The following is a 16,435-nucleotide window of genomic DNA, read 5'->3' on the forward strand; positions in this document are numbered from 1 at the left end:
GCATGCATGCATGTCTATGTGTGTGTGTATGTTTATGTATGTGAGTCATGTAAGCATGATTATATGTGTATGTGTGTCGATATGTGTGTATGATGGCACAGTGTGTCAGTGAGACTCTCTGGTCCGCTGTAGCTGTGGCTTGGTGTCAGAGGTCCAAGCGGAGTTGGGGGGGGGGGGGTTGAGACGGGGAGACGGGGGGGGGGGTGTTGAGGGGGGGGTGTAGAGACGGGGTGGGGTGTTGAGACGGGGTGGGGGGGTGTTGAGGGGGGGGGTGTTGAGGGGGGGGGGTGTTGAGACGGGGGGGTGTTGAGACGGGGTGGGGTGGTTGGGGGGGGTGTTGAGGGGGGGTTGGGGGGGTGTTGCTGCGTGACTGGCTCCACACGTTTGGACTCAGTGGCTCAGGTGAAGAAGAAGCAATGCTGGCTCTGTGTCTCTGGTCTGTTGAGCCCTCCTCTCCAAAAACGCTTCCAGTCGCTCTCTCTTTTCTCTCTCTCTCTCTCTCTCTCTCTCTCTCTCGGTGTCTGTCCACCCCTTTAGACCACTGTGCTGACGGAGGGGTCCGACAGGTTCAGCTGTCCTGTGATATCCGTGGGGTAGGGCTGGGGACAAGAGAGAAACAAGCACAAACACAAGCAATCATTTACCCACTACACTACACACGCACACACACACGCACGCACGCACGCACGCACGCGCAAGCACACACGCACATGCACGCACGCACGCACTCACGCACGCACAGACACACACACACACGCACGCACGCACACACACGCTTCTGCTTACACACACTACCCCAGGGAGTAGCTGACTCTACCTCTGATCTGACCCAGATGAGTGTCCTGGTGAGTGTCCTGGTGGGTGCTGCATCTGGGTGAGGTCTGGTTCTGAGTCACCTACTCCCAGGGCACTAGCAGCTCTTCTATTATTCTCTCTTTCTTTCAGTGCATCTCTAATTCATGAGCCACTCTGGTGTCCCTCACCCCTGGACAGCTCTGTCTGCTCTTGATTTGGAATGCTTCTGTGGCCCACGCCGGACCAGAGGCACGTGCTAGGCCAGGTCTGGAGTCAGTGGACTGAGCGTGCTCACTGACAGATCACTATGAAGAGAGACTGACTGTGGAACAGATCGGAACCCAGATCAGAGCCAGATCTGAACCCAGATCAGAGCCAGATCAGAGCCAGATCAGAGCCGGATCAGAGCCACATCAGAGCCAGATTTGAACCCAGATCAGAGCCAGATCAGAGCCAGATCTGAACCCAGATTAAAGCCAGATCAGAGCCAGATCAGAGCCAGACCTGCAGCATTTCTAGTCTCTAATGATCCACGCAAACATATTCAGAAGTATGGACTAAAAATCTTTACCAATAAATTACTTATTTTGATTTGTTTAATTCTTGTCATTATTGTGGGTGGTGTAGTGTTTTGGTGCCAATGTTGCAATTTAATATTTGGTATATCATTGAGTAGTCCATATGTCATTTTAATCAGAATCCACTTAAGTGCTTTTATGTTTGTATGAGTCAATCATGTCGGGTCATGTCTCATTCAGTTACACTACACACCTTTTCAACCAATTACTTACAGCCGCCTCAGTCACAAGCTATTTCCTGACCGATTCATCATTCCAAATCAAGAGTCACAGCGCCCCCTGGGTACGGGCAGTTGAACAGCATGAGCTCAATCTAATCTACTACAGTTCACAGGCCATGCTGAAGGGGGGGAGAGAGAAACAGTGTGTGGTAGGTGGTGTGGACACCGACAGTCAAAACTCCATTCAAATCCATTGATAAAGAAACACTGATATCAAATAACACGATGGGTCACGTCTGTGATGGGGACAGCAGATTGGAGAGACATGTTTGCGCTCGCCTGCCTAATGCAGAGAGATACAGTACCACTATTCCTGCAGAGAACTAATTAAATGTCATAAGCCATAAATCGGACATCCTCAATTGGAGATCGACTGTCTTGGAGTGACTGATGTCATATGCTGCTCTACCCTGAGAAACCTGTCTTAAACTTTGGTCAGGAAAGGCAGCAAAAAGTTGTTATTCTCTCAATATGGTGCAATATTACTCTGTAATGCATTATTTAGAGAGATTTGGGCTGTGGAGGAGTCTGACAGCTGGGGGGAAACAGTATCAGCTTCTTAGCTCTGTGTCCTGGAGTATTCTTTTGCACAGTGGTCATTAAAATTTAAAACAGAATTGATTTTCAGCCTCGTTCTTACAAAAATACACAGCCTGGAGCGTGGGACAGCCTGACAAGTAAGAGAAAGGACGCGATGTTCCTATGGTCTGACCCCAAACTGAGCGTGTGAGGTCGTCTCGTGAACCACAGAGACCTCAGGGCCTGTCACCTAGAACCAGTGTCCACAGAATGAAGCAAAGGCCGCGTAGGAATGCCCTTAAACCCACGTGAGCTCCTCAACATGTCTTATTGGATTAATTCATACTGAGCATCACAGAGCCTTCTCTTGCCACTCTGATTGGCTAATCAAGAATCACAGAGCCTTTTCTTGCCACCCTGATTGGCTAATCGAGCATCACAGAGCCTTCTCTTGCCACTCTGATTGGCTGATCTGATTCAAGCCCCGAGAGCTCTGAACACTCAGCATGCTAATGGAACCGTAATGTACCAGTGAGCAGAGTTAACCCATCATCATAACATAGCTGTAAAGAAACATTTGTTGGAAAAACTGGGACCTTAACCGTCTGTGGAAGAAAAGGGTCAGGATTATAATTTGTTTTGATATTTCTTTTTCTATTGTTTGTTTTCCAAGGCATATAAATGTCTTTGGCCGTAATGATGGTGCCATGCTTTGAGTGAGCATTGTGGTGGAGATGGAAGGACGCCGCAGCGCAGCATGAGACAGGTATGTGCAGCAGGACATGGATAGAGACTTCGTTACAGGACAGGTGTGTGAGGGGGCAGGTGTGTGAGGGGGCAGGTGGGGGGGGGGCAGGTGTGTGAGGGGGCAGGTGTGTGAGGGGGCAGGTGGGGGGGGGGGCAGGTGGGGGGGGCAGGTGTGTGAGGGGGCAGGTGTATGAGGGGGCAGGTGTATGAGGGGACAGGTGTATGAGGGGGCAGGCGTGTGAGGGGGCAGGTGGGGGGGGACAGGCGTATGAGGGGACAGGCGTATGAGGGGGCAGGTGGGGGGGGGGCAGTGTAGGGGGGTAGGCGGGTGGTTATAGACAGACGCACACACACATATATATATATATATATATTAAAAAAAAGGTGGAAGGCAAGTCACATCCAGGTTAGCAGCAGGAGAAAGACCAGCGTGGAGGTATGGCTACGGCACCTTAGCTCTGTGGAGGTATGGCTACGGCACCTTAGCTCTGTGGAGGTATGGCTACGGCACCTTAGCTCTGTGCCCCACAGGGGGAGATGGGACAAGGGGGAGGGCATCTCTCTCGTCTACTTACCCTCCCCCTCCACAAAAAACAACAACAAAAAAAACTCAACCCTACAGCAACCTCTCAGGACGATGTGCCTGCTAGCTGCTAGCTGCTCCTAGCGCCTCCTAACGCGTCCGATCGGGCTTTCCCACAGTCTGGATGGCATACTGATGACTGACCAAACAGACACGTGGCCATGACTGGAGCTCTTATGCGTGAGGTGAGAAAGAGTCTGAGATGAGATCGTTAGGAGAAAAAGATGAGATGACAGAAGAGAGAGAGAAAGAGAAATGAAAAGGAGGAGTGGGAGGAAGAAGAGGGGTGGGCTTTGGGGGGAGGCTGAGAAAGAGAGAGAGAGAGAAAGATAGAGGGAGGAAAGCTAGAGAGAGATAGAGAGAATTACAGGGAGGAGAGCTGGAGAGAGAGATAGAGAGAATTACAGGGAGGAGAGCTGGAGAGATAGATAGAAAGAATTACAGGGAGGAGAGCTGGAGAGAGAGATAGAAAGAATTACAGGGAGGAGAGCGAGAGCTGGATAGAGAGAATTACAGGGAGGAAAGCTGGAGATAGATAGAGAGAATTATAGTACAGGGAGGAGAGCTGGATAGAGAGATAGAGAGAATTACAGGGAGGAGAGCTGGAGAGATAGATAGAGAGAATTACAGGGAGGAGAGTGAGAGCTGGATAGATAGAAAGAATTACAGGGAGGAGAGTTGGAGAGAGAGATAGAGAGAATTACAGGGAGGAGAGTTGGAGAGAGAGATAGAGAGAATTACAGGGAGGAGAGTTGGAGAGAGAGATAGAGAGAATTACAGGGAGGGCGTCATTTCTTCGTCTCCTTACCGTGTCTTTGGACGACCTACGTCTCTTGATGTTGGAGGCCAGGGAGGTACTGACGGACCTAAAGGAGCCTTTCGTTTGGGGGGCGGGCTCTGCTCTACCACTTTTTCTATCCTAAAATAAATATATGTACAAGAATTATTTACCTGCACTGGTGCAGTGCGTTTGGCTTAACTCTCCAAGGTCTAACCACCCTCTCAGAAAGCCACTTCTCTCACTCCATAGGTCAGAGTATCCCCCCCACTTGCTTCACATACTTAAGATAAGATAAGATAAGATAAGATAAAATAAGATAAGATAAGATAAGATAAGATAAGCATACTCCATAGTACTTCAAGCATACTCCATAGTAGTTTTCTTCAGATAAGCATATTTTACAGGCCTTTCCTTATGATAAGCATAATCTACAATACTTTTCATCAGATAAGCATACTCTAGTGCTTGCTTCAGATAAGCATTCTTTACAGTGCTTTCCTATAGATGAGAATAGCCTTCAATACGTCTCTTCAGTTAACCATACTCTATTGTTATTCAGTTAACCATACTCTACTGTTATTCAGTTAACCATACTCTATTGTTATTCAGTTAACGATACTCTATTGTTATTTTTGTCCTTCTCATTCTTCATCCAACAACATCCCCCACAGCACCCACATCTGGCTCAGGTCTGCCCTAGATCCGGCCCTCATCAGGCACGGACCAAGGCCGGATCCGCTTCAGGTTTAGGTGCTATCTGGGCAGTGTGTCCTGTCCACTTGTCCATCTAGGTTCTCGTCTTTTACAGAGGAGACGTCGGAGTGGCTCCTGAAGGGCCTCCGTGCCAGAGAGGCTTTGAGTGTGTGGAGAGAGACGCCGCCGCAATTACACTAGTGGTCACTTACAGCGGACACCTTAGGGAGAAAGAGGACTGTTTTGGATGCTATGATAGAAAATATACTGGATATAAACCATCCACAATTCTCCTCTGGAATGAAAACCAAAAGCACTAGCACAGAAAAATAAGCAAGAATTAAAAAATATATATATATTTAAAAAAAAAAAAACAAGGCAGTTAAGACAAAAAGCGACCACTTTGGAGAAGGGATGAAAAAACATGACTGACCAATCAGTAAATAGATCAACTCAAGACAACCGCTATGCATTATACCTGTGCCGTGGTATAATGGTCTTTATAGCACAGCCCGGGGCAGGAGTGAGGTGCTGAGGGGGGGGCAAAGGGCAAGACTTGGGGGGGGGGGGGGGGGGGCAGTGGGCAGGGGTGGGGGGGTTGTGAGTGCAGCCATTGGACATGCAGTATATGAAACTCAAAAGGAAATGCAGAATGAATGATATGATATTTTAACCAAGGCCAACAACATTCAATCAAAGTCAAACATGGGCTTCATTTTGCTCTTGACGAGCCCAAGAAATGCTACCGCTTCAGATTCATTGTGTCAACACCATACCGTGAGTAGCGGACCCTTCATCCTGTGCCTGATGTTAGCAGTAACAATCAGATCTTTACACTGAGTGGATTGGTTTGATTTGTAAGGCTACATCTATAAATTACCCTTTTTGTCAGAACGAGAAAAACACCTTGGCGTCTTCAGCGGACTCAGGAGAGGAGAGGAGAGGAGAGGAGAGGAGAGGAGAGAAGAGGAGAGGAGAGGAGGGGAGGGGAGAGGAGAGGTGGGTCATGAGCTCCTCGTCTGGGAGCAGACAGACCCAGTGAGATGGAAAGAGGAGAGGAGAGCTCCAAATCTCTTTGAACTCCCACGGCTTTCATCTCCATCCCCATGGTCAGGGGCAGGCAGGCAGGCAGGCAGGCAGCTGGGGTGCCTTTGAGCCGCGGCCGCCAACTATACACACCAAGGGTCCACACCTGCACCCGCGTCTAGTGGGGTTTCATGTGCAAATGTGGCCAGGGCAAATCAAATGTAGCCAGGGCAAATCAAATGTAGCCTATCAGAATCAGGGTCAGAATGATGATAGGATGAGAATCATATCACCATGGCGATATCACTGACTCTCGAATTCTGGGGGGCTAAACAATCACTGTGTTCAAGAACAGTATATTGTAGCTGCAAATATTGTGTGTGTGTGTGTGTGTGTGTGTGTGTGTGTGTGTGTGTGTGTGTGTGTGTGTGTGTGTGTGTGTGTGTGTGTGTGTGTGGGAGAGGTCTTATTGATTGGTGTGTAACCCACTGGCTCTTGTCTCGCATATGAACTCTATAAACACATTCAGGCCAGTGTGTGGGTTTGACTGAAACATCCTGATGAGCCTTGACCTGACCCAGAGTGTTGGAGAACCTTCAGAAAACAAAAAATGAAAAGACAGTTTCCCATTCTCAGTGGAGCTGAAGGGCTTTTTGTTTACGCGGCTTGCTTGCTTTTCGACTAATTATAAGTCTCCTCCCAGAGCTCCTGGTGGGCTGTGTGTGGGTGGATTTGGCTCATAGTTATGAACTTGGCAAACATTGGCACGGCATCTCTAACATGAACGATACAGACTTTAGCGCTGTTTATGTGGAAGGCATGGCAGCCAAACTGCTTTAGTTCCTCTCTGCCATATGTTTTAAAGATGCTTCTCATATGCTCTGCTCGCAGTTAAATGCATTAGGTCTATGTATAGCATGGCTAAACTTTCAAAATGTTCTTAACACAAGTGTTGAGGAACATTTCCTTTGTGTGCCATATGTACCATGCTTTTAGTGGTGCAGCGTACTGTATGCCTGTTCAGAGAAGGAAAGGAAATGAAATAATGCAAACCTCAGACAAAGGGTATCTCTGGCAAAGGTCTCTGGAATTGGATCATGCTGTGGTTGCTTTGGTTTGGTTAGTTACTTTGACCGTATAATGTCAAAAGAGTTTTATAACTGGCAAGTCTCAAACGCATCCCATGCAGGTAGAACGCATGCACAGACAGAATTTTCCAGAAATCAAGAGACCAGAATAAAGCAGAAATATCGATATATGCACAGAAGGCTATGGCTAGGTCTCAAATCTGAAAGATACATTACAATACATTACCTCTCAGAACATACATTATCACACATTACCATCATACACAAAGCCTCTCAGAACATACATTATCACACATTACCATCATAGACAAAGCCTCTCAGAACATACATTATCACACATTACCATCATACACAAAGTATGACATATAAACACCCCTCATTTATCCTTTGTCCCTGGGTCCTTAAAAGACCCTTTAAAGCACTGGAATGTGTGATCACCTACTGATTGACCAAGACTGGACTGAGGAGACATACAGTCAAACGCCTGGACTCATTAGATTAAAACATCATCAATATATTGAATACACATTAACGTCATCAACGTATTGAATACAGATATGTCATCAAGCATGTCCAGATTTCTGACCAACACTGTGACCCCAGTGCAAAGTGTAAGGCCTTGCTCCGTTACTATCATCATACCCACCCCCCGGGACTCGACTGGGTCTGGTTCTGAGAGGACTGGACTGGAGTGGACTGGGTCTGGTTCTGAGAGGACTGGACTGGACTGGAGTGGGTCTGGTTCTGAGAGGACTGGACTGGACTGGAGTGGGTCTGGTCCTGGCTCTGGTCTCTGTAGCGCTCAGCCCATAGCACTCCTAGATAGCAGCGTGGGGAGAACTGGATCATGGAGCAGCACACCCAGATGATCCCTTTCCACAGTCTCTAGAACCTGACGTTGCTATCTGGGATAGCAGTCCACAGTCTCTAGAACCTGACGTTGCTATCTGGGATAGCACTCCACAGTCTCTAGAACCTGACGTTGCTATCTGGGATAGCAGTCCACAGTCTCTAGAACCTGACGTTGCTATCTGGGATAGCAGTCCACTGCTATCTGGGATAGCAGTCCACAGTCTCTAGAACCTGACGTTGCTATCTGGGATAGCAGTCCACAGTCTCTAGAACCTGACGTTGCTATCTGGGATAGCAGTCCACAGTCTCTAGAACCTGATTTGGAGATAGCATCACGATGGGGAAGGGGTCGGGAGTGGATGTGGGTTAGATGTGTGTGGGATCTCTCTGTGTGTGTGTGTGTGTGTGTGTGTGTGTGTGTGTGTGTGTGTGTGTGGATGTGGGTTAGATGTGTGTGGGATCTGTGTGTGTGTGTGTGTGTGTGTGTGTGTGTGTGTGTGTGTGTGTGTGTGTGTGTGTGTGTGGATGTGGGTTAGATGTGTGTGTGTGTGTGTGTGTGTGTGTGTGTGTGTGTGTGGATGTGGGTTAGATGTGTGTGTGTGTGTGTGTGTGTGTGTGTGTGTGTGTGTGTGTGTGTGGATGTGGGTTAGATGTGTGTGTGTGTGTGTGTGTGTGTGTGTGTGTGTGTGTGTGTGTGGATGTGGGTTAGATGTGTGTGTGTGTGTGTGTGTGTGTGTGTGGGGATGTGGGTTAGATGTGTGTGTGTGTGTGTGTGTGTGTGTGTGTGTGTGTGTGGATGTGGGTTAAATGTGTGTGTGTGTGTGTGTGTGTGTGTGTGTGTGTGTGTGTGTGTGTGTGTGTGGATGTGGGTTAAATGTGTGTGGGATCTGTGTGTGTGTGTGTGTGTGTGTGTGTGTGTGTGTGTGTGTGTGTGTGTGTGTGTGTGTGTGTGTGTGGATGTGGGTTAGATGTGTGTGTGTGTGTGTGTGTGTGTGTGTGTGTGTGGATGTGGGTTAGATGTGTGTGTGTGTGTGTGTGTGTGTGTGTGTGGATGTGGGTTAAATGTGTGTGTGTGTGTGTGTGTGTGTGTGTGTGTGGATGTGGGTTAAATGTGTGTGTGTGTGTGTGTGTGGATGTGGGTTAAATGTGTGTGTGTGTGTGTGTGGATGTGGGTTAAATGTGTGTGGGATCTGTGTGTGTGTGTGTGTGTGTGTGTGGATGTGGGTTAAATGTGTGTGTGTGTGTCTGTGTGTATGTGGGTTAAATGTGTGTGTGTGTGTGTGTGTGTGTGTGTGTGTGTGGATGTGGGTTAGATGTGTGTGTGTGTGTGTGTATGTGGGTTAAATGTGTGTGTGTGTGTGTGTGTGTGTGTGTGTGTGTGTGTGTGTGTGTGTGTGGATGTGGGTTAAATGTGTGTGTGTGTGTGTGTGTGTGTGTGTGTGTGTGTGTGGATGTGGGTTAAATGTGTGTGTGTGTGTGTGTGTGTGTGTGTGTGTGTGTGTGTGTGTGTGGATGTGGGTTAAATGTGTGTGTGTGTGTGTGTGTGTGTGTGTGTGTGTGTGTGTGTGTGTGTGTGTGTGTGTGTGTGTGTGTGTGTGTGTGTGTGGATGTGGGTTAGATGTGTGTGTGTGTGTGTGTGTGTGTGTGTGTGTGTGTGTGTGTGTGTGTGTGTATGTGGGTTAGATGTGTGTGTGTGTGTGTGTGTGTGTGTGTGGATGTGGGTTAAATGTGTGTGGGATCTGTGTGTGTGTGTGTGGATGTGGGTTAAATGTGTGTGGGATCTGTGTGTGTGTGTGTGGATGTGGGTTAAGTGTGTGTGTGTGTGTGTGTGTGTGGATGTGGATTAAATGTGTGTGGGATCTGTGTGTGTGTGTGTGTGTGTGTGTGTGTGTGTGTGTGTGTGTGTGTGTGTGTGTGTGTGTGTGTGTGTGTTTGGGTTAGATGTGTGTGTGTGTGTGTGGGTTAAATGTGTGTGTGTGTGGTATGTGGGTTAAGTGTGTGTGGGTTAGATGTGTGTGGGTTAGATGTGTGTGTGTATCTCAGATCTGTGGGAGCCTCTGGCCTCTGCTACCTGCCACAGCTGCTGTGGAGTTAAGACCCACTTTCCATTTCAAAACCACCAGCCCCGTGTGTGTGTGTGTGTGTGTGTGTGTGTGTATGTAGCCCCTGCTGTGTATCTCACTAAGAACACCTGCAAAGCATGCTCTTACTGTGCGTGTACTCTACTTCAGAAATCACTCATAATCCTTGTTTGTGTGTGTGTGTGTGTGTGTGTATGTGTGTGTGTGAGAGAGAGAAAGATTGTGTGTGTTTGTGTGTGTCTGTGAGAGAGAGAGTGAGAGAGAGGGACTGTATGCATTTGTGTGTGAGAGAGAGTGTGTGCATGAGAGAGTATTTGTGTGTTTGTGTGTGAGAGAGTGTGTGTATTTGTGTGTGAGAGAGTGCGTGTTTTGTGTGAGAGAGAGTGTGTATTTGTGTGTGAGAGAGTGTGTTTGTGTGTGAGAGAGAGAGTGTGTATTTGTGTGTTTTTGTCTAGTTTATGGCTATTTCAGCATCAGTACACATGCCTCATCCCTCGTATTGATCTGTAAAGATCTGTCTATAAAACTGATGTACTCATCAGATCCTGTTTATATTTGTGTAGTTATCATTTTGGTGTGGTTGTTGATGTTGATGTTGGCAAAGTGTCCTTTAATATTTAAACCACTCAAGAGAGTGCGGTATCTGACTAAAGCATGCTTTCCTCTGATCTAGACAGAGAGCCAGTGATATATCATGATATTATATAGGTTACCTGGGTGACACAGGGCTGTGGGCCAAATGTGTTGGACAGTCTGGTGCTTGTGCTTGCTCTGTGAGTAGTTGTACCCTCCAGGGTGCTCAAATATAGCAAGTGTGTGAGTGTGTGAGTGTGTGTGTGTGTGTGTGTGTATGTGTGTGTGTGTGTGTGTGTGTGTGTGTGTGTGTGAGTGTGTGTGTGTGTGTGTTTGTGTGTGTGTGTGAGAGTGTGTGTGTGTGTGTGTGAGTTTGAGTGTGTATCCCAGACGTGGAGAGTGTAAGGATCCAGTAGTACCCGCTGCCCTCAGGATGGTGAGCTTGTGATGGATGCCCTTTCTCTGCCTCTGTGTGCTAATTTCACTGCCCGCTCACGAAGGAGACCCGGAACACAGCAGACAGAGGAGGGGCTGAGCTGTTCCAGAATGGAACCGGATCTGAGCCAGACCAGGGCCGGAATGGAACCGGATCTGAGCCAGAGCAGGGCCGGAATGGAACCGGATCTGAGCTGTATCAGGGCGAGAACGCGGCCAGATCTGTTCCAGTCTGGTCCCCCCTCTCCCCCCCCTCTCCCCCCGTGCCCCTGGTCCTCTGCATCCTGAGGTATTAGCGGCTGCGCAGGTTCTAGGCAGCGCAGGCCATTAGCTGGGGCAGAGTGTTATGAGTTATATATGTATGTAACTCAGAGGGGGAACCATGCCTTGCACTGCCTTGTGTGTGTTCGGTAATGGCGGAAGCACACAGGAGGTGACTGGCATTGCCACGGTTCATGGAATCCCACCTCCCCAACCCCCCCACCTCCCCAACCCCCCCACCTCACCACCCCCCACCTCACCACCCCCCACCTCCCCCCCCCACCTCACCACCCCCCACCTCACCAACCCCCCCATTTCCCGACCTCCCCAACCCCCCCACCTCCCCCCCCCCACCTCACCACCCCCCACCTCACCAACCCCCCATTTCCCGACCTCCCCAACCCCCCACCTCCCCCCCCCCCACCCCCCTCTCCCCCCACGCACCTGGGGCCATGATGAGTATCTTAAGGCTTGTGATGAGGCGTTGGCGTACAAACACACACACAAAACACAAGATATTGTGTGTGTTTGAATGGTGTGCTTAAGTTAGCAAGGCTGTGAGCTAGCTAGCAAGCACTCTAGCATTCACTTGTGTTCATTTCCCATGACCCGGAAACCAAAGCAAGAGAATGAGGCTGTTAGCTTCACATGGCGTGTGAGGAAAACAGGCAGCCAAAGCTTTGCTGCACGATAAGATGGCAATGTTTTGAATTAGATCAGTTTTACTGCACGATAAGATGGCAATGTTTTGAATTAGATCAGTTTTACTGCACAATAAGATGGCAATGTTTTGAATTAGATCAGTTTTACTGCACAATAAGATGGCAATGTTTTGAATTAGATCAGTTTTACTGCACAATAAGATGGCAATGTTTTGAATTATACCCTAATTTCATGTAGTCTGCAGCTCTATATCTTGACTTTGTTAAGTCACAATGTGTGTTGAGGTATTTTTATATATATATATATATATATATATATATATATATATATATATATTTTTTTTTTTTTATATCTGACACATCTGACTCTGAGGGGTATAGTGAGGGACTGTGGACCCCTATCAATTGCAAAAGATCAAATCTTAATCTATAGAACTGAGAGGCATGTTTCAGGGCAGTGGAGTAGCCTACTGTAGGGTCAAATCTTAATCTATAGAACTGAGAGGCATGTGGAGTAGCCTACTGTAGGATCAAATCCCTGAAGAAGGATAGAGCCAAAAATAAACCCAAGGCGAGAGAGAGAGAGAGAGAGAAGAATAGAGAGAGAGAGAGAAGAATAGAGAGAGAGAGAGAAGAGAGAGAGAGAAGAATAGAGAAGAGAGAGAAGAGAGAGAAGAGAGAGATCTATAGAACTGAGAGGCATGTTTCAGGGCAGTGGAGTAGCCTACTGTAGGGTTTTTCCCCTTTAGCCCTGTGCTAAGCCCCTGAGCTGGCCCATTGGGTGTGTGGGGGGTCTGGGACACTAGTAGAGGCTGTGTGTGTGTGTGTGTGTGTGTGTGTGTGTGTGTGTGTGTGTGTGTGTGGTGGGATGTACCTGCAGGTTCTTCCTCCAGACGTTCACTGCTGCAAACGCCAGCTGCATCTGTTTCCGACGGGCATCCTTGTGCCGCTTGTAGGCGATCTCAATGAAGATGAGGAAGATGCCTGCAACGATGCCTCCAGCCACTAACATGAAGACACCTGTGTGTGTGTGTGTGTGTGTGTGTGTGTGTGTGTGTGTTTGAGGACAGAGAAGATAGCACGGTTTGGTAGCTGTCACTCTCACATACACTTGTTTAGAGGGCCTATGTGTTGGTCAAAGCCACTCCAGATGAAACATTATTGAGGAATAATGAAGACATCTAACAGTATAACTATTCATTTTAAGCATTTTCATTCAATACTTTCTGCGCATCTTCATGTCTCCTAGCAGAATATGTTTGATAACAAATTCAAATAAGCAAAATTCAACTAATAAGCAATAATATTAACTAATAGTAATAATCACAATGGTTTTATCATTGCCTCATCATGGCCTTCATCTCTTGGCATCATATTGTGACTGTAACAAAATCTCACTGAGGCAGTCAGTGATATGTACCTACAATCTCACTAGAGACAACTTGTACTAGACGCCCATCAAATATATATATATATCCTTATATACCCTGACTTGAAAAAAATACATACAGATCACTGGCTGTGAATCATGGGTATTATTTGTTCATGTTTTCCTCTGTATCAGTGCTTGTGGGTCAGCAGGAGGAGCTCACCTGCCATGTTCTCAAAGGTGAGCGTGGCTGGGGCGTTGCTTCTCGAGTCACACTCCTGATATCTCACCCAGGTTTTATCCAAGTCCTCCATGAAGCCATTCTCATGGGAGCTGTGGAGTGGACAGGAGACATCGTCATCTCAGACAGAGGGCAGGCCAGCCGCACAAGGGCACACTAAAGTATATATACTCTTTTGATCCCGTGAGGGAAACTAGAGCACTGACATGACATCAATAACTGAGGCGGGAAAAGAGGGGGGGGGCAGGAACAAGGGATCACACGCTCAGGTGTTGGCTCACCTGAGAATGGCTAGGGACACGTTTTGTTGGCTCACCTGAGAATAGCTAGGGACACGTTTTGTTGGCTCACCTGAGAATAGCTAGGGACACGTTTTGTTTCCAAGGACTATCCTTGCGCATGCCTATGCCAAATCCAGAGCGGAAGAACAACTCCCCTGTAGTAACCAGGTCACATTTCTGCGAGGCTTCAAACTCCAGTACCGCTGAATCCCAGATGAAGGCATGGAGTTTGCTGCATGTGGGCAGACATTGAATCAAATTCACATTTCATTTATTTATTTATTTATTTACTCAGCAGATGTCTTTAATTCATGGTGATGTGCGAAAGAAGTCAATAATAAACCATGAAACCATGGTGCAAGCCATTGCGAATCAGTTTCATTTTCCCCTGGCAGCAGCACCATGTGCACCGTTGCGGGTGACTAACTGTTCCTTCAGAGCAGGACGCTGCGCTGATTTCATTTATCTCCTGCATTCAGACCCAGCCCTGAGTATGCGCAGCTCTGCTGGGAATACCCTGTGGTGCGCTGGGGGAGTCTGAGCCGTAATATGACCTATCTAGTGTGACAGCACTTCTCACAGGGGGACGGGCCAAACTGTGTCAGGAATCACAACACACAGAGCCGCCATTAATCTCACACTGCAGGAGCCACGGCTTGGTTTCCTCCAAACCAGATAACAGCAGAATGCAGAAGAGGTGAAGCCCTGATGTTGACCTGAACTGGCCCTGATGTGGCCCTGATGCGGCCCTGATGTTGACCTGAACTGGCCCTGATGCGGCCCTGATGCGGCCCTGATGTGGCCCTGATGTGGCCCTGATGCGGCCCTGATGTGGCCCTGAGCTGCCCCCAGTGATGGCCAGATCTTTTTGACACATGTTTTATTTGTGGAATTTGCAGCTACTGAATCACTCCCAGACTCCTAAACCACACTACCTCAGTTAGTACTTACTGAACCACTCCCAGACTCCTAAACCACACTACCTCAGTTAGTACTTACTGAACCACTCCCAGACTCCTAAACCACACTACCTCAGTTACAGTAGTACTTACTAGTGAACCACTCCCAGACTCCTAAACCACACTACCTCAGTTACAGTAGTACTTACTAGTGAACCACTCCCAGACTCCTAAACCACACTACCTCAGTTACAGTAGTACTTACTAGTGAACCACTCCCAGACTCCCAAACCACACTACCTCAGTTACAGTAGTACTTACTAGTGAACCACTCCCAGACTCCCAAACCACACTACCTCAGTTAGTACTCAGTCAATCACTCTCAGACTGCCAAACCACTCCCCTGTCAGTCAGTGCCAAATCCAGAGTCTATCTGATCTAGGCTGTTGTCCTGTCATTCTGTCGTCCTGCTTCAGGTCCTGATCTGACCTACTTCTGGCTAGTCCCAGCTGGTCTCTGTGTGGCACTCACTCGTCTCACACACACACACACACACACACACACACACACACACACACACACACACACACACACACACAATCCCTCCCTGGTCTCGGCGTGTCACTCACTCACCCGTCCCGCACAGCCTGGATAGCCTCGGCGGCGCTCTCGTAGTTGTGCTTTTCCATGTGGCGGTACATGGTGCTCAGCTCAACTTGCCGCCGGAAGTAGATGTCCACAGAGCTCTGCTTCACTGTGGCGTAGATGAATTTGTCTGATGGGTTTCGCAGCTGTGGAGAGGACGAGGGGACGAGGGGAGAAGCGTTATCTCTCTGATAAAGGCAGAAAAAAACCCCTCCACAACAGGACCAAGACACTCTGCGTCAAGTGTTAAAGCTTTTATCTTTTACATGCTGATAAAGATTTAAATGGCTGAGCTTTTCCCCTAAACAAGGTGCCCTTAACTGGCAGTCTACTCTAGCAAATCGGCTTCATTCAACTTCATTATCTGCGTGTGATGTATGATTACTCTCTATGCAGGGCTTTGTTAAAGGGCTGTGGTATTTTTTCACCCTGAAGAAGGATAGAGCCAAAAATAAACCCAAGGCGAGAGAGAGAGAGAAAAGAGAGAGAGAGAAGAATAGAGAGAGAGGAGAAAGAGAGGAGAGAGAGAGAGAGAGGAGAGAGAGAGAGAGAGAGAGGAAGCTTCGCGGAGTGCCCTTACAGAGCTTAATTGCATGCTTTCAGAGAATGATGCACGTTAGTAATTACGGGCCTCATTTCTCTCTCTCTCCAATCACGCTCTCTACGGAAGCCTGTTTACAGCATGCCAGGGGTCATGCCATCACACACCTGCGAGCATGGAGGAAGTACCTTAGTACCTTAGAGTCGCGTGTGTGTGTGTGTGTGTGTGTGTGCGTACCCTAGGGTCGTTGATGCCGGTAATGCGCTCCTCAGGCCGATCCAGCACCAGGAAGGCTGCCAAATTGGCAGTGTAGGATGCTACGATAATCATGGCAAAGCCTGCCCACACCATACCTAAGATCCTCGCTGAAAAGCTCCGTGGGGCACCTGACCAAGGGACAGGGGGAGAAAAGACAAAAACACTCAAGATGGCCCCCAATGCTGAATGGAACAGAATGAAAAAGGGAACAAACGGGGGAGTTGGAACACATTTACATGTAACACCCCAGAATGCATCACATTCAGGGACAGAAACGGGGGAGTTGGAACACATTTACATGTAACA

The 16,435-nt window shown here is 48.1% G+C and overlaps 1 protein-coding gene across 3 annotated transcripts in view; it reads right to left on the reverse strand.

The window, feature by feature from the left end:
* Positions 1-533: 533 nt before the first annotated feature.
* The window catches only part of grin1b (glutamate receptor, ionotropic, N-methyl D-aspartate 1b), a 39,896-nt gene continuing 23,994 nt past the window's right edge, over positions 534-16,435 (reverse strand). For 2 of the 3 annotated variants that reach the window (XM_076269909.1, XM_076269910.1), the window contains 7 exons: positions 16,109-16,257; positions 15,319-15,476; positions 13,857-14,018; positions 13,488-13,597; positions 12,770-12,915; positions 4,252-4,362; positions 534-599 (listed from right to left, as the gene is read on the reverse strand). In XM_076269909.1, the coding sequence (XP_076126024.1) occupies positions 534-599; positions 4,252-4,362; positions 12,770-12,915; positions 13,488-13,597; positions 13,857-14,018; positions 15,319-15,476; positions 16,109-16,257 (902 nt within the window). The remainder of the gene's footprint in view (positions 600-4,251; positions 4,363-12,769; positions 12,916-13,487; positions 13,598-13,856; positions 14,019-15,318; positions 15,477-16,108; positions 16,258-16,435) is intronic. The other variant, XM_076269911.1, reaches the window with a different exon arrangement.

The sequence above is a fragment of the Alosa pseudoharengus genome, unplaced genomic scaffold (assembly GCF_046254945.1).
Source record: "Alosa pseudoharengus isolate Yale_2024_CS ecotype anadromous, Long Island Sound unplaced genomic scaffold, YU_APseudo_1.1 YU_APseudo_1.1_scf_6, whole genome shotgun sequence".
In the NCBI taxonomy this organism is placed as follows: domain Eukaryota; kingdom Metazoa; phylum Chordata; class Actinopteri; order Clupeiformes; family Clupeidae; genus Alosa; species Alosa pseudoharengus.